Below are 24,765 nucleotides of genomic sequence, written 5' to 3'. Positions count from 1 at the left end.
GCACCCGGAAAACCTGTGTTAGCTGGGAAGGCACGTGGCTGACATCTGCTTGCTCCCACATTGTGTTTCAAAATGGCATTCTCCAAAATGTCTCTAGGCTTAGCTTCTCAGGGTAAACTCTGTGTTAGTATCACCAAAGCATCAGCAGAAGCCTGCTTTCAATGGTCATCTCCAAAATGTCTATCTCGGCTGCAGCTGCTCTGAAGTCCTTCTGTTTGTGAGCTTTTAAAGGGTTCCAGTAAGACCCACACTTAATGGGAGGAACCATACCTCCATGGAAATAATCCAATCAAAGGTATTACCCACAGTTTGGGTGGGTCACATCGCCATGAAAACAGCCTAATCCAAAGATTCCAACCTAATCAACACTGATACATCGCCCCCCACAAGATTGCATTAAAGAACATGGCCTTTTCTGGAGGACATAATATATCCAAACTGGCACAGGTAGGGATCTAGGTATTTGGGGACTATTTTTGGTAAGGGCATGGCATACTGTGGCCATTTAGGATGTCTAGCTGAAGCTTGCATAAGAGAAACGTCTAAGATAGCCTCTCGACTCCATTTGGGATTTCTCAGCCACTGTGACCTCAGCTTGTTACTTTTCTTCCTTTTCCCCCCTTTTAGTCAAGTAGGGCATCCTCAATCCCACACCTCCAGGGCCAGGCTCATTCCCAGGAATCATGTCCCACATTGTCAAAGAGATTCATTCCCCTGGGAGTCATGTCCCTCATGTGTTGGGGGGTGTTAATGAATTTATTTGCTGAGTTGGGCTTAAGAGAGAGACCACATCTTAGCAACAAAAGAGATTCCCTGGTGGTGCCTCTTAGGCATAATTATAGGAAGGCTCAGCCTTCTATTTAGAACCACAAATTTCACAAGAGCAAGCCTCAAATCGAGGGCTTGATTTATTAAGAGTGGGTTGCTAACTTCACTTAATATATATTCTATCCAAAGATAAACAGTCAGTTGGTGTGCTGGTTTGAATGTATTATGTCCCCCAAAAAAAGCCGTATTCTTTGATGCAGTCTTGTAGGGCAGGCATATTAGTGGGGATTAAGTTGGAACATTTGAATTAGGTTGTTTGCATGGAAATGCACCCCACCCAACTGTAGGTGATAACTCTGATGAGCTATTTCCATGGAGGTGTGGCCCCACCCATTTAGTGTGGGCCTTGATCAGTGGAACCATATAAATGAGCTGACGGGCAGAGGGAACTCAGTGCAGCTGAGAGTGACACTTTGAAGAGGAGCTACAGCCAAGAGGGACACTTGAAGAAAGCAAAGGAGCTGCAGATGAGAAATATTTGAAGATATTTTTGAGGAACTGCAGCCTAGAGAGGAATGTCCTGGGAGAAAGCCATTTTCAAACAGAACCTTGGAGCAGATGCCAGACACATGCGTTCCCAGCTAACAGAGGTTTTCCGGATACCATTGGCCATCCTCCAATGAAGGTACCCAATTGCTGATGTATTACATTGGACACTTTATGGCCTTAAGACTGTAACTGTGTAACCAAATAAATCCCTTTTTATAAAAGCCAATCAATCTCTGGTGTTTTGCGTTCCGGCAGCATTAGCAAACCAGAACAGTTGGGTTGCTAACTTCACTTAATATATATTCTATCTAAGGATAAACGCTCAGTTTCTTACATTGTCTTTACTTAGTTGTGCCATCATCATCACTCTCAACTTAAAACAATTGTCATAACATAATACATTTTCAGGCTCTTATCAGCTGCTGATTATTCATCCCTAGTGTTAGTGTAGAGTTGGTAAAATATAGTCATCAATACATAATGGGTAGTTTTTCCATACCATTCTGTTGTTAACCCTTTACACCAGTGTCATACCTTATAAGTACATCATGCTAATGCTTATTTAGGTTTGTGATGCTACTCTGTGGGTTACATGCCTTTAAATAACTATTTACAAAGATGTTTGCCTTCGATGAGTCACTGATACTTTTAATCTCATTAATGAGCCATAGTGACACCTGCCCGTTTCCATACCATTAAGATCACCCTCAATATATCTGTACATATTAGATTATCATTCCACATTCATTAGTTTCTGAGTATCTCTAGGTCCCCTATGTTCTACATTATAAGACACTTATTTTACATTTTTCACAGAGTTCACGTTAGTGGTAACATACAATTTCTCTCCTTTTGTGTCTAGCTTATTTCACTCAGCATTATGTCTTCAGAGTTCATCCATGTTGTCAAATGTTTCATGACCTCATTCCTTCTTACTGCTGTATAGTATTCCATCATGTGCATATACCACATTTTGTTTATCCACTCATCTGTTGAAGGACATTTGAATTGTTTCCATCCTTGGCAATTGTGAACAATGCTGCTATGAACATCGGTTTGCAAATATCTGTTCATGTCACTGCTTTCAGATCTTCTGGGAATATACCAAGAAGTGAAATTGTTGGATCGTAGGGTAATTCAAGATCTAGTTTTCTGAGGAAGTGCCAAACTGTCTTCCTTAGTGACTGTACTGTGAAAGAAGGGAGCCGACTCCGTCTCTGTGTTCATGCCAAAGAAAGTTTTATTCTACTTATTCCTATAGGTTTTTATAGCATACGAGGTAGTTTCCTACATGACTGTTTTCAGGTGTTTCAGGGAGTGTGCATTTTTTCTAAAGCCATAAGGTGTGATTGCATGTCTTTGATTTCAAGGGACAGTCTCTTAGGGGCTAGACAGGAGACAGCAGAAGCAGGTGATAGGAGCACGGAAGGAGCCTGGCTATATCCTTATCTAAATTGGTACCTGCCTTCAGGCACGCAAAGCTTTGGCCTTCTCCCAGCCTGATGCCCGCCTTCAGGCTCCCAATACTTAGGAGGTGGCCCCCCTGTATAACCTATCAAGCCAGGGAGCCTTCCTTGTCTCCACACTGTACCATTATACAGTCCCACCAGCAATGAATAAGAGTTCCCATTTTTCTACATCCTCTCCAGCATTTGTACTTTCTGGTTTAATGGCAGCCATTCTTATTGGTGTGAGAGGATATCTCATTGTGGTCTTGATTTGCATTTCCCTAATAGCTAGTGATGATGAACATTTTTTTCATGTGTTTTTGAGCCATTTGTATTTCCTCTTCTGAGAAATGTCTTCGTATCTTTTGCCCATTTTATAATTGGGCTGTTTGTGCTATTCTCATTGTGTTTTAGGATTTTTTTTTCATATGCAAGATATCAATCTCTTATCAGGTCCATGGTTTCCAAATATTTTGTCCCATTGAATTGGCTGCCTCTTTACCTTTTTGACAAATTGCTTTGAGGTACAGAAGCTTTTAATTTTGAGGAGTTCCCATTTATCTATTATTTCTTTTTTTGCTTGTGCTTTGGGTATAAGGTCTAAGAAGCAACCTCCTAATACCAGGTCTTGAAGATGTTTCCTTACTTCATCTTCTAGGAGTTTTACTATCTCTTATATTGAGGTCTTTAATCCACTTTGAGTTAATTTTTGAATAGGGTTTGAGGTAGGGGTCCTCTTTCAATCTTTTGGATATAGATATCCACTTCTCCCAGCCCCATTTGTTGAAGATATTGTTATATCCCCTTCAGTGGATTTGGGGACTTTATAAAAAATCAGTCAACCATAGATCTGGAGGTCTATTTCTGAATTCTCAGTTTGATTCCATTGATCAATATGTCTGTTTCTGTGCCAATACCATGCTGTTTTGATGACTGTTGCTTTACAATAAGCTTTGTAGTCAGGAAGTGTAAGTCCTCCCACTTTGTTTTTCTTTTTTAGATTGTTTTTAGCAATTCAAGGCATCTTTCCCTTACAAGTAAATTTGATAACTAGCTTTTCCAAGCCTGCAAAGTAGGTTGTTGGAATTTTAATTGGAATTGCGTTAAATCTATAGTTCAGTTTGGGTAGGATTGACATCTTAATGATGTTTAGCCTTCCTATCCATGAACATGGAATATCTTTCCATCTCTTTAGGTCCTCTTTATTTCTTTTAGTAAGTAGAGGTCTTTTACATCCTTGGTTAATTTTATTCCTAGGTACTTGATTCTTTTAGTTGCTCTTAGGAATGGAATCTTTTTCTTGAGTGTTTCTCTTCAGTTGAGTCATTTCTAGTGTATGGGAACATTACTGACTTATGTATATTAATCTTGAATCCTGCCACTTTGCTAAATTTATTAGCTCAAGTAGCTATTTCATTGATTTCTCAGGGTTTTCCAAATACAAGATCATATCATCTGCAAATGATGACTGTTTTACTTCTTCCTTTCCATTTGGATGCCTTTTATTTCTTTGTCTTGCTGGATTGCTCTGGCTAGAACGTCTAGCAAAGTGTTAAATAATAGTGGTGACAGTGGGCATCCTTTCTCCTTCTTTATCTTAGAGGGAAATCATTCAGGCTTTCACCATGGGTGTGGGTTTTTCATATATGCCTTTATGATATTGAGGAAGTTTCCTTCAATTCCTACATTTTGAAGTTTTGTTTTTTTTTTAATCAAAAAAGGATGCTGAATTCTGTTAAATGCTTTTCCAGAATCTATTGAGATGAACATTTGAGTTTTTCCTTTTTGATTTGTTAATGTGTTGTATTACATTGATTGGTTTTCTTATGTTGAACCATCCTTGCGTGCCTGGAATGAACCTCACTTGGTCATGGTGTATGATTTTTTTTTTTAATGTGTCTTTGGAATTGATTTGCAAGTATTTTGTTGAGAATTTTTGCATCTATATTTATTAGGGAGATTGGCCTGTAGTTTTCCTTTCTTGTAGCATCTTTACTGGTTTTGGTATTAAAGTGATGTTGGCTTCATAAAGTGAGTTAGGTAGTGTTCCATTTTCTTCTGTTTCTTTTTAGAGTTTAAGTAGGATTGGTGTCAGTTCTTTTTGGAAAGTTAGGTAGAATTCCCCTGTGAAGCCATCTAGCTCTGGACTTTTATTTGTAGGAAGCTTTTTGATGATTGATTGGATCTCTTTGCTTCTGATTGGTTTGTGAAGGTCTTCTGTTTCTTCTTTGGTCAGTCTAGGTTGTTGATGTGTTTTCAGGAAATTATCCATTTCCTCTAAATTATCTAGTTTGTTGGCATACAGTTGTTCATAGTATCCTCTGATAATTGTTTAAATTTCTTTGGGATCTGCAGTAATGTCTCCCCTCTCATTTATAGTTTTGTTTATTTGGGTCTTCTCTCTTTTTGACTTTGACAGTCTAGCTAAGGGTTTGTTAATCTTGTTGTTTTTCAAAGAACGAACTTTTGATTTTATTTATTGTCTCTATTCTTTTTTTGTTCTTCATATGATTTATTTCTGCTTTAATCCTTGTTATTTCTTTTCTTCTGCTTGCTTTAGGAATGCTGATCATTTTCTCACTTCTTCAGTTGTTCCGTTAGTTCTTTGATTTTATCTTTTTCTTCCTTTTTATTGTATACATTTAGAGATATAAATTTTCGCCTCAATACTGCCTTCACTGCATCCCATTAGTTTTGATATGTTGTGTTCTCTTTTTCATTCATCTCTAGATATTTAACAGTTTCTCTTGCAATTTCTTCTTTGACCCATTGATTGTTTAGGATTGTTTTGTTTAACTTCCAGGTATTTGTGAATGTGTTAGATCTTTGATGGTTATTGACTTCTGGTTGCTTTCCATTGTGGTCGGAGAGTGTGCTTTGAATGATTTCAATCTTTTTAAATTTATTGAAGCTTGTTTTTTGCCCCAGCATATGATCCATCCTGGAAAAAGTTCCATGAGCACTGGAGAAGAATGTAAGTCCTGGTGATTTGCGATGTAATGCTCTCTATGTGTCTGTTAAGTCTAATTTGTTTATCACATTGTTTAGGTTCTCAGTTTCCTTATTTGCCCTCTGTCTGGTTGACCTATCTATAGGAAAGAGTGATGTATTGAAGTCTCCCACAATTATTGTGGGAACATCCATTGCTTCCTTCAGTTTTGTCAATATTTGTCTCCTGTACTTTGGAGCACCTTGATTGGGTGCATAAACATTTATGATTGTTATTTCTTCTTGGTGAATTGTCCCTTTCATTAGTATATAATATCCTTCTTTGTCTCTTAAGACTTCCTTGCATTTAAAATCTGTTTTATCTGAAATTAGTATTGCTACTCCTGCTTTCTTTTGGCTGTAGCTTGCATGGAATATTTTTTTTCATCCTTTCACTTTCAATTTCTTTGTGTCTCTTGGTCTAAGGTGAGTCTTTTGTAAACAACATATTGATGGTTTATATTTTTAACGTATTCTGTCAGTGTATATCTTTTAATTGGGGTGTTTAATCCATTCACATTCAAAATTGTTATTGTGAAGGCAGTTCTTGAATCAGCCATCTTATCCTTTGATTTTTAATTGTCCGATGTATTTTTCCCTCTCTCTCTTTATTTCCTTTAAGGTACCTTTACTAAAATTCTTCAGTTCTGTGCCCTTTTCCAGATCTCTCTCTCCTTTCTTTTTTTCTCAGCCAGTAGAGCTCCCTTTAGTATTTCATGTAGGGCAGGTTCTTGTTAACAAATTCTCTCAGCATTTGTTTTTCTGTGAAAATTTTAACCTTTCCCTCAATTTTGAAGGAGAGCTTTGCTGGATAAAGAATTCTTGGCTGGCAATTTTTCTTTTTCAGAATTTTAAATATGTCATGCCCCTGCCTTCTCACCTCCACAGTCTCCGCTGAGTAATCAGTATTTAGTCTTATGTTGTTTCCCTTATATGTGGTGAATCGCTTCTCTGTTGCTGCTTTCAGAACTTTCTTTTTCTCTTCAGTGTTAGACAATCTGATCAAAATGTCTTGGAATGGGTTTATTTGGATTTATTCTATTTGGAGTTCATTGGGCATCTTTATTTGTATATTTATGTCATTTAGCAGGGTCGGGAAGTTTTTCCCAATAAAATCTTTGCATACTCTTTCTAGCCCTTTTCTCTTCCCCATCTGGAACACCAGTGATTCTCATATTTGTGTGCTTCATGTTGTCCATAATTTCCCTAAAATCTGTTTCAAATTTTTTGGTTGTTTTCACCATCTGTTTTTTTTTTTTTTTCCTTTCACTTTCCATCACCTTTCTTTGACTTTGCTAATTCATTCCTCTTCCTCTTCAAGTCTGGTGTTATGTGTCTCAGGAACCTTTTAAATTTGATCAACAGTTTCTTTTATTTCCATAAGATCTGCTATTTTTTAAATTTACTTCTGAAATTCTTTTTTATGTTCTTCTAGGGTTTTCTTCATGTCCTTTGTATCATGTGCCATGGTATTGATGTTTGTGAATACTTCTTTGATCTGTCATTCCAAGTTCTGTTGTCTCCTCTGGCTTTTTAATTTGGGCATTTTGGTTATCCATGTCTTCCAGTTTCTTCATATGCTTTATAATTTTCTGTTGTTTTTGGCCTCTTGGCATTTGCTTATATTGATAAGTTTATTTTAGCATGTGCAGGATTATTTGAACATTTATGTATAATTTGACAGAGCTGAAACTTGGTGGGGTGCACTCTCCCTGACCTACCAAAAGATGGTGCTCCTGAACCACCTCTTACCCTCAAGCTAGTTCTTCCCAACTTTGTTTATGCACTGGGTGGGGATCCAAACCATGTGGAGGTCCTATCAGTGCACAGTTGTTCTTTGTGCACTGGGGACCACCAACCCTGTGTGGGTGGTTGGGTTTGGGGGGGGTGGGCATGCCCTGTGCAATTTTGCAGGGAATTGCTCCAGGGCACAGTGGTCTGAGCCGTTCCCATGGCTGTGGGTTGAGTACTCTGGGTCTGCAGAGCTGTGTGTCTCACCTTCCAGCTCAAATATCCTACAGTCCCTCTCTGTTGTGGGCCCACAAGTCTCTGGGATTAGGGGAGGGCGAGGGCTTCTGGTTCTGCCTCTAGGCTGTGCACTTTGTGGTCTTCCATGGAGGAAGAGTGGACGCCATCACAAGCCCGCTGAATCCTGAATTCCCTCAAGGAAGCTCTTGCCATGGGACTGTGAAGGGTTATCTCCCCAGCCAGCTGCTAAGATGGCTGCTCAGGGCCTGGAAATCTACCCTCTTCTGTGATTATCTGCCTGCTCCAACGGCCAGTCCCTGGCACAGGGACTCTTGGCCGTGGGTCTGTGAAGGGTTATCACCCTCACCAGATACTGAGGAGGGTGCCTGGGGTGTGGAAGGCTGCTACCCCTGGCTATTGGGCGGTTCCAGCCACCCATTCCTGCCGGCATTCCAGGCTGAACACTCACCCGTCTCTAAATGCAGTCTCTTGGTTTCTCCTAGTAGACTCTCACTGTGCGTGTAGAAGTTCCTGCCCAGCTGGTGGAGCCTTGGAACTGCTGTGCTGGAGCACTTTCTGTCGTTTATCTAGTGTTTTTCACAGAAAAGAATTTTGCTCTGTCTCTCCTAATCCACCATCTTGTATCCTTCCCACTACATTATTAATTGCTCTTAAATTCTGTACAACTCACCACCCATATGCATTAGGTTTATGGACAGGGAGAATAGGAGTATTACTTGGGCATGTGCAAGGAACAATTAATCATTTTTGTATGTATTCTTCAACTATGGGGTTAATTCCTGCAGTTGCTTCTCCATTTAAGGGATATTATTTTACATTACGAAGGGGTTTATATGAATTTGTGTAGGTGGGGCAGTGAGGATGCATCCAGTATCAGTAGATGATGTGGACCATAAAAGGGTTGGAATAGTATCTAAAAGAAGGTGGTGTTTAAATTTTACTTCTTTGTCTGAAAGGATGGGAATATGCATGGGACTTAATTCCATATCCTGGTTTATGGTTCTAAGCATTCCAGATTTCCCCATTTGGGAGAAAGATATGTGTACTTGAAATAATCCAAGGAAATAACCTTCCAAAAAGGTAAATTGGGAGAGAGGGGACAATAAAAATTGATGAGTGCCTCGTAAAGACCTTAACTGAAAGGAAATTGGGACAGATTTAAAGATGGGCATATGCTTGTTGGAGATGCCCAGTATTTGAATTTTGTGTATTCTAAGGAGGAGGGTAAATGAGGGTGGTGGGATTTAAGACAGAGAAGGTGGCCCCAGTATCTATTAGAGCCTGTATACCCTCATTTCCAATGATCTTGTCTAAGATAGATAGACATGGACAATTGGAAAGACCTCTGCTGTATCCCCAGAGTAGCACTAGCAGTTGCATTGAAAGGCATTTTGCTTTTGTAGAGGGCAAAGAGAGCATTGATAGTGTTGCTGCTGTTTTGGGGGTTTTTTAATTTTGATTTTTGAGTTTTGGGCAGTCTCTTTTCCAGTGTCCAGATTATTTGCTTAAAGGATTAATTGGGGCTTTTTTAGCTGCTGTAATTAGAAACTTATGGTTTGTGTTCATTGTATTTGCCCTGTTTTTGCTTGGGAGGGTTTGCCCTGTTTTAGCTTGGGAGGGTTTCTTTTTCTCAGCCTTTTCAATGGTGCAATCTAATTGATTTACTAAATCATTAAGTTCCATGGTGGTCCAATTCAGTTGTCTATGTTTTAGAGTAGTGCTTAGTTTTTCTGAAAGGTTGTTAACAAAAGTAGAATTAAATAGGGTAAACGTTTCAGAGTTAATATAGCCAAGGCTTAAGAATTGTTTAAAGGTTTTTTCGAGCCTCTTATAGTATTCATATATGGGTTTGTTGAGTTTTTGGGTACATTGTTGGATTTTTCTCCAATCAGTAATTTGGGGAGAAACTTCAGGTATAATCTTATGAAGTTTCTTAACTAGCTTAAATGCATTAGTTTCATTAGTAGCTCTTCATTTTGAAAAGTCATTTAGGGAATCTTTCCAGTTAGCTTTGTCTGTCCAGGTTTTGGCATGATCTTCACCGGCATGAATTAATTGGTAAAAGTCTGACTATCAAGACTCTTAGGTTTGTATGATAAAATTGAATTCTTTTGCAAAACCAAATCCTTCAGTAGGATTTAGAAAATCTTATCACTCTAGAAGGGAATTTAGGCTAAGCTAGGGCACAGAGGAAAAGGACAGGAGAGGTTGAAAGGAGGGTTAAGTCAGAACCAAAAGTTCTTTTTTCATGTTTATAATGCACTTAGATAAGTCTTTGTTAGTCTTTGCTAATTTAGTATTTGTTTTTTGAAGAGAGGCAATTTAGAATTAGTCGTATGTTTGGAAGCTTCCAAGTTCCAATTAGAATAACTATCCCATCCCATTCAGGTTACTTAGTTTTAGAGCCTCTATTTTCTAGTTGAATGTGCAAATATACCAATTTAGGCATATCACATGATCCCTATTGTGGCTATTTTAATTCAAGTTTCTCTAGTGTTCCACGTCCAGTAGGATAAGATTTTACATGAGGCTGGACCATACTTTTTATACAAGAAACCAGCTGGTGTGCTAGATGGCAGTGCACCATTAGATTTCTTAGGAAATCCATTCTTGTAGTTAGTTCTGTTTGTGAGCAGTCCCAAATCCTAAATCTTGCAGGAATTTCTCGGTTTTGGGCAGGTGTGATGTTTTACATGTGCCTTTCAAGGGATCCTTGTTTCACCTGGTGGATAGCCTGCACGCTAATGTTCTGACCTGTGACCAGGTGTCCCTAGTTGCATGGAAATTGTCTTGACCTTGTGTCAGTCCAGCCTGTCTGTGACTACCCTGTCCTTTCATGAAAGTCTTGTTCTTCAGAAGCCAAGGCTTTTCATCAAAAGGTGACAGGTACTGTAATAGTGTTTAAGTTGCCATCCCATGCCTACCAAATGATTATTTGATTGCTTATAGTCAGAATATAGATCAAATTGATTGATAGGGAAGCATCCCTCCACTTGAGAAAAGCTCAGTACCAAAGTGGGATTTTTTTTTAATTAAATTCAGTTTTATTGAAATATATTCACATACCATACAGTCATCCATGGTGTACAATCAACTGTTCACAGTATGATCCCGTAGTTATGCATTCATGACCACAATCTATTTCTGAACATTTTCCTTACATCAGAAACAATCAGAATAAGAATAAAAAATAAAAGTAAAAAAGAACACCCAAATCATCCCCGCCCTATCCCACCCTATTTTTCGTTTAGTTTTTGTCCCCATTTTTCTACTCATCCATCCATACACTAGATAAAGGGAGTGTGATCCATGAGGTTTTCACAATCACACTGTCACCCCTTGTAATCTACATTGTTATACAGTTGTCTTCAGGAGTCCAGACTGCTGGGTAGAAATTTGATAGTTTCAGGTATTTACTTCTAACTATTCCAATACATTAAAGCCTAAGAGGTGTTATCTATATAGTACATAAGAATGTCCACCAGAGTGACCTCTCGACTCCATTTGAAATCTCTCAGCCACTGGAACTATTTCATTTCGTTTCGCATCCCCCTTCTGGTCAAGAAGATATTCTCATTCCCATGATGCTGGGTGCAGATGCATCCTCAGGAGTCATATCCTGCTTTGCCAGGGAGATATACACTCCTGGGAGTTGGGTCCCACGTAGAGGGGAGGCCATTGAGTTCATCTGCTGAGTTGGCTCAGTTAGAGAGAGAGAGAGGGCCACATCTGAGCAACAAAGAGGCACTTGGGGAGGCTCTTAGGCACAATTATATGCAAGTTTAGCCTCTCCTCTGCAGCAATGAGCTTCATAAGGGCAAGTCCCATGATAGAGGGCTCAGCACACCAAATCACCAATCCTAATGTTTGTGACAATATCGGCATCAGTCCAGGTGAGGAAGTCCAACACTTCTACACTTTCCTCCAGCTCCTCAGGGGGGCCAAAGTGGGACTTTTTAAAGTCCCATTTGAGTATTCGCCAGACAGGGAAAGGTTCAATGTATATCAAAAAGGGCAAACACAAAAAGACTCCTGCCACTAGTCCAAATGAAAAGAACCAAAGTTCAAAATGTATTTTGCCGGAAGACACCCAAAGAGAGACTAGAACCTTAACCACAAAGGAGGAGGTTTGGAGCCTTGAGGACTCACTGACAGGAACCCAGGGCCATGAGGGAAATGACAGCTGAAAGGGTTCTTGCCAGTACCATGTTCAAATCCAGCAGCAGCTCTGGAGTCAGGCTAGTGGTCACTTCACATCCCACTTCTGACATGATGTAATGTCAACCAGGAAATAACCAATTATTTGCAAAGCAATCAAGGCATTTATTTGGGGTCTTAGATTTGCAATTCAAGGAGCATAGATTTAGGTAGCAACCCAAATAGTGTCCTGTCTTGGCATTTCCAGGCAAGGGTTTTTAAAGAAAAAGGTGATTAGATAAGTTGTTTGTGGTTGGTGGATATTTGGGGTACTCCAGTTGTCTTTCAGGTTATATAGTTAACTGAATTCTTTATCTTGTGGTTTATTTGATGGTGTCTGGATGTCCTTGGGTATTTGAGGAAAAATGTTGCTTAGGCTTTCTGTACTTTGGTGGTTTGTTATTTCTGGCTGCTATTTGCCTAAGGATAATTTCCAGAATTGCTTCCCTACTTCATTTTAAATCTCTTAGCCATAGTAACTGTTTTGTTTTATTTCTTTTTACAGGGCTTTAGAACATTCAATATAGTTCCATTTCCTTTCTTGTATAATTTTTTTTTTTAATTTTCTTGAGTTTCTAATTGAGTCTCCTTTTCTTGTACCTTTAACATACCCCCAATTTTTTTTTCCCCCAAATCTCCATGTAATAAAATTCTTATTGATCCCCCTTTAGAGACCACTTTCCCGGAGTCCTCTTTTCTCTTACTCTAATCTGGGCTGGTTGATCTCTATGCCTTTTTTGCTTTCTAGGTTGATTGCACTACTCCTGGATTCTGTGCCTTTTTATTTCTCCCTTATTGCTGTATCATAGCCTCTTAAGTGATTTCCTTAAAAAGGACATTTTTCAAGTATTTGGAAATCTGAAAATGCCCTTATTGAAGGCTTATACTTTATTAGTAGTTGACTAGATATATAGTTCTAGGTTGGCATCAGAATTCTAATGGCATAGCCCCATCAATTCTTGCTGATAAGATATCTAATGAATACCTGCTTCTAGTTCTTTTGTGGTGATTTATATTTTTTTAATCTGAAAGCTTTCAGTCTTCTTTGAAGCATCTGACTTTCACAGTGATGTGCTAAATTATCCCTTTGGGGTCTTTTTTCTTTAGTGTTTACTTTGTTTTCTTTCATGTTTTAAACTTTCCTTAAATGTCTGATGATCATTTATTTTTCATTAATATTTATTAGTGAACAGAAAAATCTCTTTGGCAGGGCTTATTGACTGTCTGATTTTGCTTAGAGTAGTTGGGCAGAGAGCTAGTTAAAAGTTAAAAGACACAGTTCTATATTGGAAGCAAAGTAGTTATTTTAGGTTATTTGTTTTCCTTAATCCATTGCTTTGTTTGAAATGTTGTGGGGTTTTTTTGGTTGTTGTTTGCCTGTTTGTTTTTAATTTTTTGATAAACAAAGTTAAAAAATTGAAAAAAAATCAGTAGAAAAATGGGAGTAAAAACTAAATGACAAATAGGGTGGGATGGGGGGATGGTTTGGGTATTCTTTTTTCACTTTTATTTTTTATTCTTATTCTGATTCTTTCTGATGTAAGGAAAATGTTCAGAAATAGATTGTGGTGATGAACGCATAACTATATGATCATACTGTGAACAGTTGATTGTATACCATGGATGACTGTATGGTTTGTGAATATATTTCAATAAAACTGAATTAAAAAAAAAAAAAAAAAAGAATCACTACCTAATGAAGAAAAGATCTAAATGATGGATTTGTCATAATGGATTTTCCCTTTGCTTTCTTCAATTAAATTATTCAATAAATGCAAAAAAAAAAAAAAAAAAAAAAAAAAAGACAGTTCTTTTTGTGGAAATAGTTTCTTTAGGGAAGAACCTGCCAGTTTTTTTTTTTTTTTGTCTGGGGCATGAATGCTTGGCTGCCTTTTGGAGTAGGGTAGTAGACCATTTGCCCTATTTTCAGCTATCTTCACTCCCCCTTCCCCCCATTTCATCAGACATTTCTTAGTCTTGAACTAATCTGTAGTTCTGTAGAACCCTTGTCTTTAATCCCCTTTCTATTTATTCTAGGATGTGACTTCCTCTGTCTTGGTTTCATCAACTGCCTCTTCTCCATCTACTTTGAGTTTTCCAGAAATTTGTTCAAGTCCCTTCCTAAAGGCCTATCCTCCTATTCTCTTTGTTATTGTGGAGTTGTATCCCCCCACCCCTAATTTTGGATGGAAGAAGAGGAGATAAACAAATTTGTTATTTTTAACTAATTGGGGAAATATTTAGAGTACAGCTTTTTAAGGAACATTTGGTATTTCAAAGACAGTGGTCTTGAACTTGTTCTTGCATCCTAGGAGGTTTGCATCCCAGTTTCATTAAATATTTGCTTTGTAATCTTGGGCATGCCTGAAGGTATGGGATTTGTAATAGTATACATATTGTAGAGAAGTGGCTTTTAAACTTTGACTGCAGATCATAGCAAGAAACACATTTTATGTCACAACTCAGTACCATATACAGTTTCATTCAATAATACCCTTACATGCAATATACTTCGATGCTTTATATTGTTTTCCTTTTTAAAAATTCTGGTTCTGACCCAGTAAAATGATCTTACCACCCACAGTGGGTTGTAAACCCAAACTTTGGAAAACAGTACTGTAGAGCAGTATTTCTGAAAGTGTGAGTGAGACACACCTTCAAGTTGGGTATTGAAAATAACTTAAGAATTTAGAAATAAATGGGGAAGACCTAGCAGTCAAATTTAAACTAATTAATGTATTCTGCAAAACAAAGCACATTTTTTTTTAAAGTTAATTCTTGATATCGCAGTTTCTCATATCTTTCATAATATTCATGCAGTGCTTTTTATATTCTGGGGATTTAGTAATATTGCTTAGATGGGTGCTTTTTGTAAATCAGCTCTGAAGTCTTTGAAAAGATTAATACAGATTGATATTTTATGTCCTTATTTAATATTCTTAGATTGTGAATAAGTTGCATTGAAGTAATATAAAGACTTAAGGTGTCTGAAATCGTTTGAATATGATACATTATGATAGTAGTTATTGGTTTGAATTCCTCCCAGATAAATATTCAGGGAGGTGAAAGTATACTAATAGGTGTGTGTATGGGGATGGACTTCTCTGTTTGTTGAAATGGAGGTCCTAGGATCTTAAATACTCACCTCTTATTTACCCACAATTCATTTACACATTTTGGAATAAATTAATATCCATTTGAAATGGGTACATATCATTTCAAGTTGATGTGGTTAAAATCACCCCCACAAAAAATTTTGGGTCTTCTGCTTTGGCAATTAAATTCAAGATAGCTGAGCAAATACTACATTGTTGTACATGGGCCATGATGCAAACAGTTACCCTATTAGCATATAGCACTACCCCAGTTGCTATATTATGTAGTACTGTAAGGTTACGAATGTGTGTGTTTTCCAGAGTTTTTTTTTTTTAACTTTTAAGTGAAATTATGATTGAAAACATCAGTTAATATTGAAGGGATAATCTCAGGTGAAGGTATCATCCAATGGTATCCCATTGGTATCAGAATGGACATTATTATACATATAGAGAATGGCAAATGGATAATCAACATCAGCCCAATAAAAACAATATGTAACATTGCTGCCTAAACATAAGAAATTGCCATACTGAACCATCACTGAGTGTGACAAACTTCATTTGCAAGAATTCCTGTAATGGAGAAGCTGAAGAATTAAGTGGCCAAGGTACTTTTTGGCTTGTTCTGTGCATTCTTTTCAATATATAAAATTATTATGCATTCTTTTTCCTCAAAGATTGTTATTCAAATTTTACAGTATAGACAAAGAGTATAGTCTGATCTTTTTTCTACTTATTAAAATATATATTTTGCTTTTCCTGTTTTTGTTATGAGAAAATTCAGTTACTGATGTTTCAGAGAGGTGTTTAAGAATTGGAGCATTAATATTAAACATCCAAGTGCAAAATATTTCATAATTTTTAATGATGAAAACCATAATCACCATCTTTTCTTACTAGGATAACCACTATAAAAATGTTTTTGACTTATATAAAGATGTTGCATATCTTGAACTTAGAAGTAGGCCAACCAATAGTAGATGGCAAATAGCTTCCTCTATCTCACATTTACCTTTTACTATCTGGTCTACCTCTCCACAACTGTTTTACCCTAGCTGCCAAGAAGCTCAGCACAGAGAAAGTGCATAAACATCAGTCAAATATCTTATAATATCCATAGCTTTTACAGGTATTACTGCCTTTCATTAGTTTTGCTATTTTTAGTTAATTCTGGTTTTATTTTTAATTGTTCTTTTTATATTTAATTTTTTAAGCATTCTCAAATTTTTTATTCCAGATGTGTAGAGAATAGGCAGTGTATAGATGGTAAATGGCAATACTTTTTATATTTATTTGTTTATTGCCTGATAGCATTACCTTTTTATGTTTTGTGTCTTGTCTTCGCAACCCAGCTTGCTTTTAATTAAGCTCTTAGAGGCAGAAATCATCTCTAACTCTAAGAACTTACGTCAAAGGATTGTTGTGAAGGTTAAATAAAGCAATACCTATAGAAATTTACAGTTGTATTTGGCATGAAGGAAGCACTAATGTTAGCAATAGTATTACTAAGTTTTATTCTATAGCACAGCAGACGGCTCAATAGATAGTAAATAAATGTATAGTTATGTATTTACAGGAAAGATTAGAGAGAGACTTTTTAGTCCCTAATATCTAAAAATTAGGGAGGACTGTAAACTTCGATATTAACCCAGAGCCAAAGGAGTTGAAATGTTAACTGCTTTCTAAATATTTCTAATTTGGGAAAATTCCGATGTGACCTATCCCATCCAAGAATTAGGTAATGCTGAGAGGGGAGAAAAAGCAAAAAACAATTTCAAATCTTTAACCTAAGAAATGCATTATTGAATGGAGAAGCATGAAAACATTGACTTCCTTCTGGAAAAGACCAAAGAGTTAGGTGCCCAGAAAAAAAAAACTCCTTTTTTCACGTGTAACATTTTCCTGCACCTACTATTTGCCAGTTCCAAAAATCATTTTGTATCTTCTGATATGTTAAGTACCACTAGCCTGTTCTATAAGAAAAAAAAATGCCTTTCATTTGTATTCCACTTTAAAATATAAGCGTTCACCTTCACAATCATTATCTCATTTAATTCATTTAGCTCTACCATCAAAGTAGGTCCTTGATGACAAAAATGGTAATTATTATCAATTCTTAAACATTGCTATGATGTAATAGCTTCGTATTTATGCCATTTTTATATCCACTAATTTTGAACTTTTTTCCTTTCTCAAAAGTCTGTTTTTCAGAGTATAATCTTAATATTCTTCGAGTTTATATAATTTTTTCAGGCATCAAACAAGTATTTGTCAACTTCTTTTATAACCTTTGCTAGATATAAAAGAAAGAAAAGGGAAACCCTGATCAGTGAAATAAAAGGAATGATCCTTGCCCTTGAGGAAACAAATCTTCTGGTGGGTGATAAAGAAAGCATTTATTAAATATAACCCTAAAGATAACGTATACTCAACTATATTATTAGTATTATAGATGTTCAGAAAAGTACTATAGGTGTTCATTGTATCCTTACCTACTTAAGGGAAATTTTGTAGACAGTGTGGGATTTAAGTTTTTTCTTAAAGGATGAGTAGGATTAGGAGACAAAGGGGAGGAAATATGGCAAGATATTGCAGGTATGAAAAATATAAACAAAGGCATGGCCTTTGGAGAAAAAAGAGGACTGGTTTTACATTGAGGAGGTGGTAGAGGAAGAAAGGAGAGAATAGGACTGGTTATAAAAGGTGATCACATATTGAATTAAGATATTGTATGAATTTGTGTTACTTGTAGCTTCAGAAAAAAAAGCTAAAAATATTTTAAAACTGTTTAGAACTGAGTTAGCCTTTAAAGATACGGTACTTATTCCTCCAAGCCATCATTGTAATGGAATTTAATTGTTACTTATAAAGATATATGTATCTTTACTATATGTCTTTTTATTATGTATCTTTATAGATAGAAAGATAGATATGGATATTGCTGAGAGAACTGTACAGTGTAAGTTGAGAAGGATTCTTATAGCCCAAATAATCACCACCTTCTCAAGTATATATTTCCATTCTAATAAGTTTTGCATTATTAGGAAATTTACAAATAGCAGAGGTATCCATGTTCTAGTGTTTCAAACTAAATATCAGTATTAAGCAGACATCATTTATTAATTGGAATTTAGTCGATATAACCATTTTAACTTTGTTATTATTATTTGAGAAAACAGGTAGAAAGTTTATTAAGAACGCATGTGAGAGGACATGTGGACACTCTTGCAAAAAAAGAGGGGTGAGAAGTGAGAGGCCCCAACAGTGGGGCAATCTGCATTTTCTTCCTTCTGTAATTTTTATTACCTATTTTACTACTCTCCCCTTTTTCCTCCTTAGTTGATGCTTCACCATAGATGGCTCACTCATGTGGGGCCGTTGGCTCCAGGTGCTATTTATTGCTGTTCTTCTGGGATATTTTTCTCCTTGTTGCCTGACTGCTTCTTGGAATTTGCCCTCTGCTCAACTGCCAGCCACTGCTCTAATTCTAACCCTGCTTCAATTTCCGCCTCAGAGATTTCTAATTCCCTTAAACTTAAAGGAATTTGGGCTGATGGTCTGTCTTCTGTAGCTGCTTCAAGTTGTTACTGGGTCACAGGCTCTACTTGTGGGAGCATAGAAGTCCCTGGCTGTGCTATTGAGGGTGATTGGTTGAGCATGGGGAACAGGAATGTAGCTTCTGATGAGGAGAAGTTTGTTGTGAAAGGTTTCTAATCTGGAAGAAACAGACTGGGTGAGAAATTGTATATACAGTCTGAACAGAAGCAGGAGCAAGATGGAGCTCAGGGTATTCTTTAGCATTTTTAGGAGCACCATTGGTTGGGTCGTTTGGCATACTGTGGCAGTTTGCAATATCTGGCTGAAATTTGCATGAGAATAACTTCTAGAATGACTTCTTGACTCTATTTGAGCCACTAAAATTTTTTTTCCCTTTTTTGGTCAACTAATCCTATTATGCAATGGCCAGACTCATCTTTGGGAGTCATGTTTCATGTTGCTAGGGAGACTTACACTCCTGGAAGTCATATCCTATCTAGAGGGTATGGTAGTGAGTTTATTTGTAGAGTTTGGCTTAGGAAGAGACCACATCTGAGCAACGAAAGAGGTACTCTGGGGGTGACTCTTAGGCATTAATTATAAGCAGGCTTAGCTTTGCCAGTACAGAAATAAGTTTCATAAGGGCAAGACTCAAGATTGAGGGCTTGGCTTATTAAATTGGGAGCCCTATTGCTTAAGAGAATAGCAAGAATCCCCAGGTGGGGAAGTTTAATAGTTCTACATATTTCTCTAGTCTCTTAAGGGACTTTGCAAATATTTTCATTTTCTGATTAAGATTTTATTTATTTATTTTTTAGATTTCATGTCAAATAAAGCTGAATTAGGTTGTTTAAATAAATTGCTATGGAAAAGTTAAATTCTGGAAGCTTTAGAGCAAAGTAGTATCACTGACAAATAAATGTGGTTGTTTTTATGATCTGTAATTTTTTCTAAGAATCTAACATCATACAGATCAGTGTCAGGAAAAAAACATGGACAGTGAAAACATTGTCATGTTTTTTTACAATTTCTAAATATATGAATAATATTTCACTTTTGCAAATTTAGCTAACAAAAGGGTAGAAAATCTCTTTCAATTATTGTAATATTTAATATGTTAAACTATTTCAGCACCTCACTTTCACAAGGTCAAATAACAAATCTTTGGTAACAGTTTTCCTTTAAGAGTGAGAAGACTAGTATTTTGAAATAAAAGGGTGATAAAGTCAGCAGAAACATTTAGACAGAGTGCTCAGATGGTTAAGAGAGCAGTATTGGAATGGCAGAGAAGATTGTGGCATAGAGAGGAGTGGAAGCTAGTCAGTCCCCCTGGAACAACTAATAAACAACCAGGAACAGCTAGTAAATAATCTGGAATAACTGCAGGGGAACAAATGTGACTGTTCACTCATCATACACCAACTGGGATTGGAAGGAATGCCTGAGATCTCAGCATAAGATCTGTAAGTAAAAACTGAGGACCCAAGCTGGGAACCCCCTCCCCCCACAGCCCGAACTGCATGGTGCTAGAGAGCAGCACTCTCTGAGCAAGTGAGTATAGCTCAGCTGAGCTCCAACTGGGGTTTTAATTGACAAGCGTGGACTGCTCACTACAAGCTAAGAATCCTCAACAAGTAGACAGAGGCTTTTGGTGACGATTGACCTTGGAGAGCCGGAGGACCACTCTGGGAGGGAGGGGAAGCCCAGAGGACTGGATGCTGTCTCTGGCCGACTGGTGAAAGTGAGGGGGTCTGCAGACTGACCCTGAAGGGGGGCTTTCAGTCCCTTTTTTGACTCAGTGGAGAAAGCCTCAGCCATTTTCAGTTCCCAGCACTCAGACCCAGATAAGGGCGGAGGTAGCAGCCAGAGACTATTCAAATGCTAATGACCTCTCCCTAGGGGTCATTAGGAAAGGACCTAATGGAAAGAGGAAAGAGGCAGTGCTAGCTCTGCTACCCACCTTCCATTCAGAATCAGACCCCAGAGCCTAGGGGAAAGCAGCCATGTGTCACACCTCCTTATACCAGTCTGGAGTGACAGGCTGACAGGCATCACCTGTGCAGAAAAGCACATTGATTTGAGGCCTCACAAGGTGTATCAATCTAAGACACCCTCAGGAAGCCGTGATACTGTTGCCTCCTTCTAGACCTGAGCTCATTCTGATCTGGGAAAACCTGACTGGGGTAACCAAGAAAACCAGATGCCTAGACAACAGAAAACTACAACTTACACTAAGAAAATCAAAGTTATGGCCCACTCAAAAGAACAAACTGACACTTCAACTGAGTTACAGGAATTTAAACAACTAATACTAAATCAATTCAAAAAGTTCAGGGAAGATATGGCAAAAGAGATGAAATGTATAATGAAAACACTGGGTGTACATAAAGTAGAAATCGAAAGTTCGAAAAAACAACTGACAATCTATGGAAATGAAAGGCACAACACGAGATGAAAGACACAATGGAGACATACAACAGCAGATCTCAAGAGGCAGAAGAAAACACTCAGGAACTGGAGAACAAGGCACCTGAAAGCCTACACACAAAAGAACAGATAACAGAAAAGAATGGAAAAATATGAACAACGTCTTCGGGAGCTTAAGGACAAAACAAAATGCAGGAATGTACGTGTCATTGGTGTCCCAGAGGAGAAGAGAAGGGAAAAGGGGCAGAAGCAATAATGAAGGAAATAATCAATGAAAACTTCCCATCTCTTATGAAAGACATAAAATTACAGATCCAAGAAGCACAGCATACCCCAAACAGAATCAATCTGAATAGGCCTATGCCAAGACACTTAATAATCACATTATCAAGTGTCAAAGATAAAAAGAGAATCCTGAAAACAGCAAGAGAAAAGCGATCCATCACATACAAAGGAAGCTTGATAAGACTGTATCTCAATAGAAACCATGGAGGCAAGATGGAAGTGGGGTGATATATTTAAGATACTGAAAGAGAAAAACCACCAACCAAGAATCCTATATCCAGCAAAGCTGTTCTTCAGATATGAAGAGAGCTTAAAATATTCTCTGACAAACAGACAATGACAGTTTGTGAACAAGATACCTGCTCTACAGGAAACACTAAAGGAAGCACTACAGACAGAAAGGAAGAGACAGGAGTGAGAGGTTTGGAACACAGTTTTGGGTGATGGTAGCACAACAATTTAAGTACACGCAACAAAGATGACTGTGAGTATGGTTGAAAGCGGAAGATTAGGAGCATGTGGGACACCATAAGGAAAGAGGAAAGATAAAGACTGGGACTGTATAACTCACTGAAACCTAGGGTGTTCAATGATTGTGATAAAAGGTACAAGTATGTTTTTACATGAGGTAGAACAAATGAATGTCAGCATTGCAAGGTGTTAAAAATAGGGTGGGATTGGGGGAAAAATATAATCACTGTAAACTAGAGACTATAGTTGATAGAAATAGTGTATTATGCTTCTTTTAATATAACATAGGCAATATACCAAAGCTAAATGCATATGAGGGGTACATAGGGAAAGGGTATGGGACTCTTGGCATTGGTGATGCTGTCTACTCTTTATTCTACTTTAGTTTAATGCTATCTTTCCTTTTGTTGCTTTCTAGCTGCCATGTTTTTATTTTTTCCTCTCTCTCTCTTTTTTCTTTTTTTTTGCCCCTCTATCTTCTTTGACTCTTTCTCCTTTGTGGAAGAAATGGAGATGTCCTTATATAGATAGTGGTGATGGTGCTGAATACATAAATACATGACTATACAGGGAACCAACGATTGTTTACTTAGGATGGAATGTATGGTGTGTGAACAAAACCATCTTAAAAAAAATGGATTGATGAAGAAACCTTGAGGGCACTATACTGAGTGAAATAAGACACACATAAGGACAAATATTGCAGGATCTCACTGATATGAACTAATTATAATATGTAAACTGATAGACATGAAATCCAAGTTATCAGGATATAGAATGAGGCTAAAGAATGGGGAGTGGTTGCTTTTTATGAGCAGAATGTTCAACTAGGGTGAACTTAAACATTTAGAAATGGACAGAGGTGATGGTAGCACGTTGTGAGACGAACCAACAGTGCTAAATGGTGTGTGAAGGTGGTAGAAAGGGTAAACTGAGAGTCACATATGTCACCAGAAGGAAAGTTGGAGGTTAAAAGATGGGAATGTATAAAATGGTGAATCTTGTAGTGGACAATGTCTGTGATTAACTGTACAAATATTGGAAATCTCTCTCATGAACTAGAACAAATGTATGACACTATAACTAGAAGTTAATAGTAGAGGGGCATATAGGGAAAAAATATATACCTATTGCAAACTATGTACTACAGTTAGTATTTTAACATTCTTTCATCAATAGTAACAAATGTACTATACCAAAGCTATGAATCAATAATGGAGGGTGGTTGGTTAGGGGTATGGGAGGATTTGAGTTTCCTTTTTTTTTGGTCTTTATTTCTTTTCTGGAGCAATGAAAATATTCTAAAAATTGAAAAAAAAATTAATTGTGGTGATGGATGCACAGCTGTATGATGGTACCCTGGGCAATTGATTATATACTTTGGATCTTTGGATAATTGGTTTGTGAACAATCTCAATTAAAAAAAAATGCATGTGAGAGGACATGTGGGCACTCACAAGAAAAGAGGTGTGAGGGGTGAGAGACCAATCATTTAACTTTAAGAGGAAAAACTTCAGTAGATTTAAGGAAAAGGCCATTCAAGTTTTGTTTTATGTATGTGAATTGCTTCTACAAAGATTAACAAATAAAATTTAACTTTTAAGTTGGGTATTTCTAAGGTTTTCTTTATTTTTATTTGTAGATGCCACTTCAAATGAGCAACAAGAACTTTTCTGTCAGAAGTTGAAGCAGTGTTGCATACTGTTTGATTTCATGGACTCTGTTTCAGACTTGAAGAGCAAAGAAATTAAAAGAGCAACACTGAATGAACTGGTTGAGTATGTTTCAACTAATCGTGGTGTAATTGTTGAATCAGCGTATTCTGATATAGTAAAAATGGTAAGCCTCTAGAGTTATGTTCCTCAGATTTATATAAATTCAAGTAACATCTGAGGTATAATTATGAATTGATGAGACTGATTTTTAATAAATGAATAATAATTAACATACCCCAAAGAATATTTTTCAAATTTGTCCCTTTGAAAGATTATCCATTTATTCCAGTGATTCTGGGAATTTGGTAGTGATAATGGTAGTTATAGTGGACAGCACAGATCTAGAGTTTAGGAGAAAAAGGTACACTCAAGATTACACAGACCTTTAGGTAATTAATGTTATGGGATTGAATAGTAACAGAGAAATGATTTCTAAAGGGGGGAAAAGATCTGTGGAAAATTAAGTTTGGCCTTAGCATACTAATTGGGTTCTTTTTTCACACTTTGTGCTAGAAGTCCTGTCAAAAGCTGAAAACTTAGAAAATTTTGTGTTTTTTTTGAAACAAAAATAGAAACTTTAAAAAATTTTAAAGATTAATTATAGAGAGAACATTAATCAAAATGTGATTGGTTTTCTAACTCCTTCAGACAGTAAAAAGGAAGTGACAGCTTGAGGATATAAATGTGGAATATTGATGTTCTTATTTTGTTCTTTGTTTTGTTTTATATAAAAAAATGTTTGCGGGAAGCAATATTTTCCCACTGTTACCTATTTCAAATGCTTTGTATTTAGAAATTTTGAAAGTCCTAGGGAAGATACCCTATTTAATCTCTCTAAATTGTTCATTTAGATATTGAAAGTACTCAAATATTTGAGCCAAATTATTCTGTAATTTGCGATACACTAATATTTTCAATTTTTGTCCAAGTCAAAAGGTAGTTTTTTGTTTTGTTTTTGTTTTGTTTTAATTTTGGGTATGTAACTGAATTTCTAGCTAAGAGTGGAGCCACTTTAGTCCTTTATAAAGCTATTTTGTATATTTGTTGTATAGTTAATTTTGCTGGTGGCTGCAAGGTTGTCTTTTTCTTTTACTACCAACAATAAATTAGTTGGTAGTTTTACTACCAACAATAAATTAGTTTACTACCAACAATAAATTTAGTGAGCATAATTAGTCAATTATGATCTCAATTAGTCAATTATGATCTCAAGGACTAATTATGCTCACTAAAGGGATATATTTCCTTTTTCAAATTCTCTATATGGCTTTCTCTATATGGCTTTCTGCCACT

General features: G+C 36.9%; 1 protein-coding gene across 1 annotated transcript in view; it reads left to right on the top strand.

The window, feature by feature from the left end:
• PPP2R5A (protein phosphatase 2 regulatory subunit B'alpha) overlaps nt 1–24,765 on the top strand; it is a 132,547-nt gene that overhangs the window by 45,474 nt on the left and 62,308 nt on the right. Inside the window, exon 2 of the mRNA XM_037824314.1 lies at nt 23,400–23,596. Within this exon, the coding sequence (XP_037680242.1) occupies nt 23,400–23,596 (197 nt within the window). The remainder of the gene's footprint in view (nt 1–23,399; nt 23,597–24,765) is intronic.

This window comes from Choloepus didactylus, chromosome 2, assembly GCF_015220235.1.
Source record: "Choloepus didactylus isolate mChoDid1 chromosome 2, mChoDid1.pri, whole genome shotgun sequence".
Taxonomy (NCBI): Eukaryota; Metazoa; Chordata; class Mammalia; order Pilosa; family Megalonychidae; genus Choloepus; species Choloepus didactylus.
The sequence above is the reverse complement of the archived record's forward strand: the minus strand, read 5'-3'. Positions and strand labels throughout refer to the sequence as shown.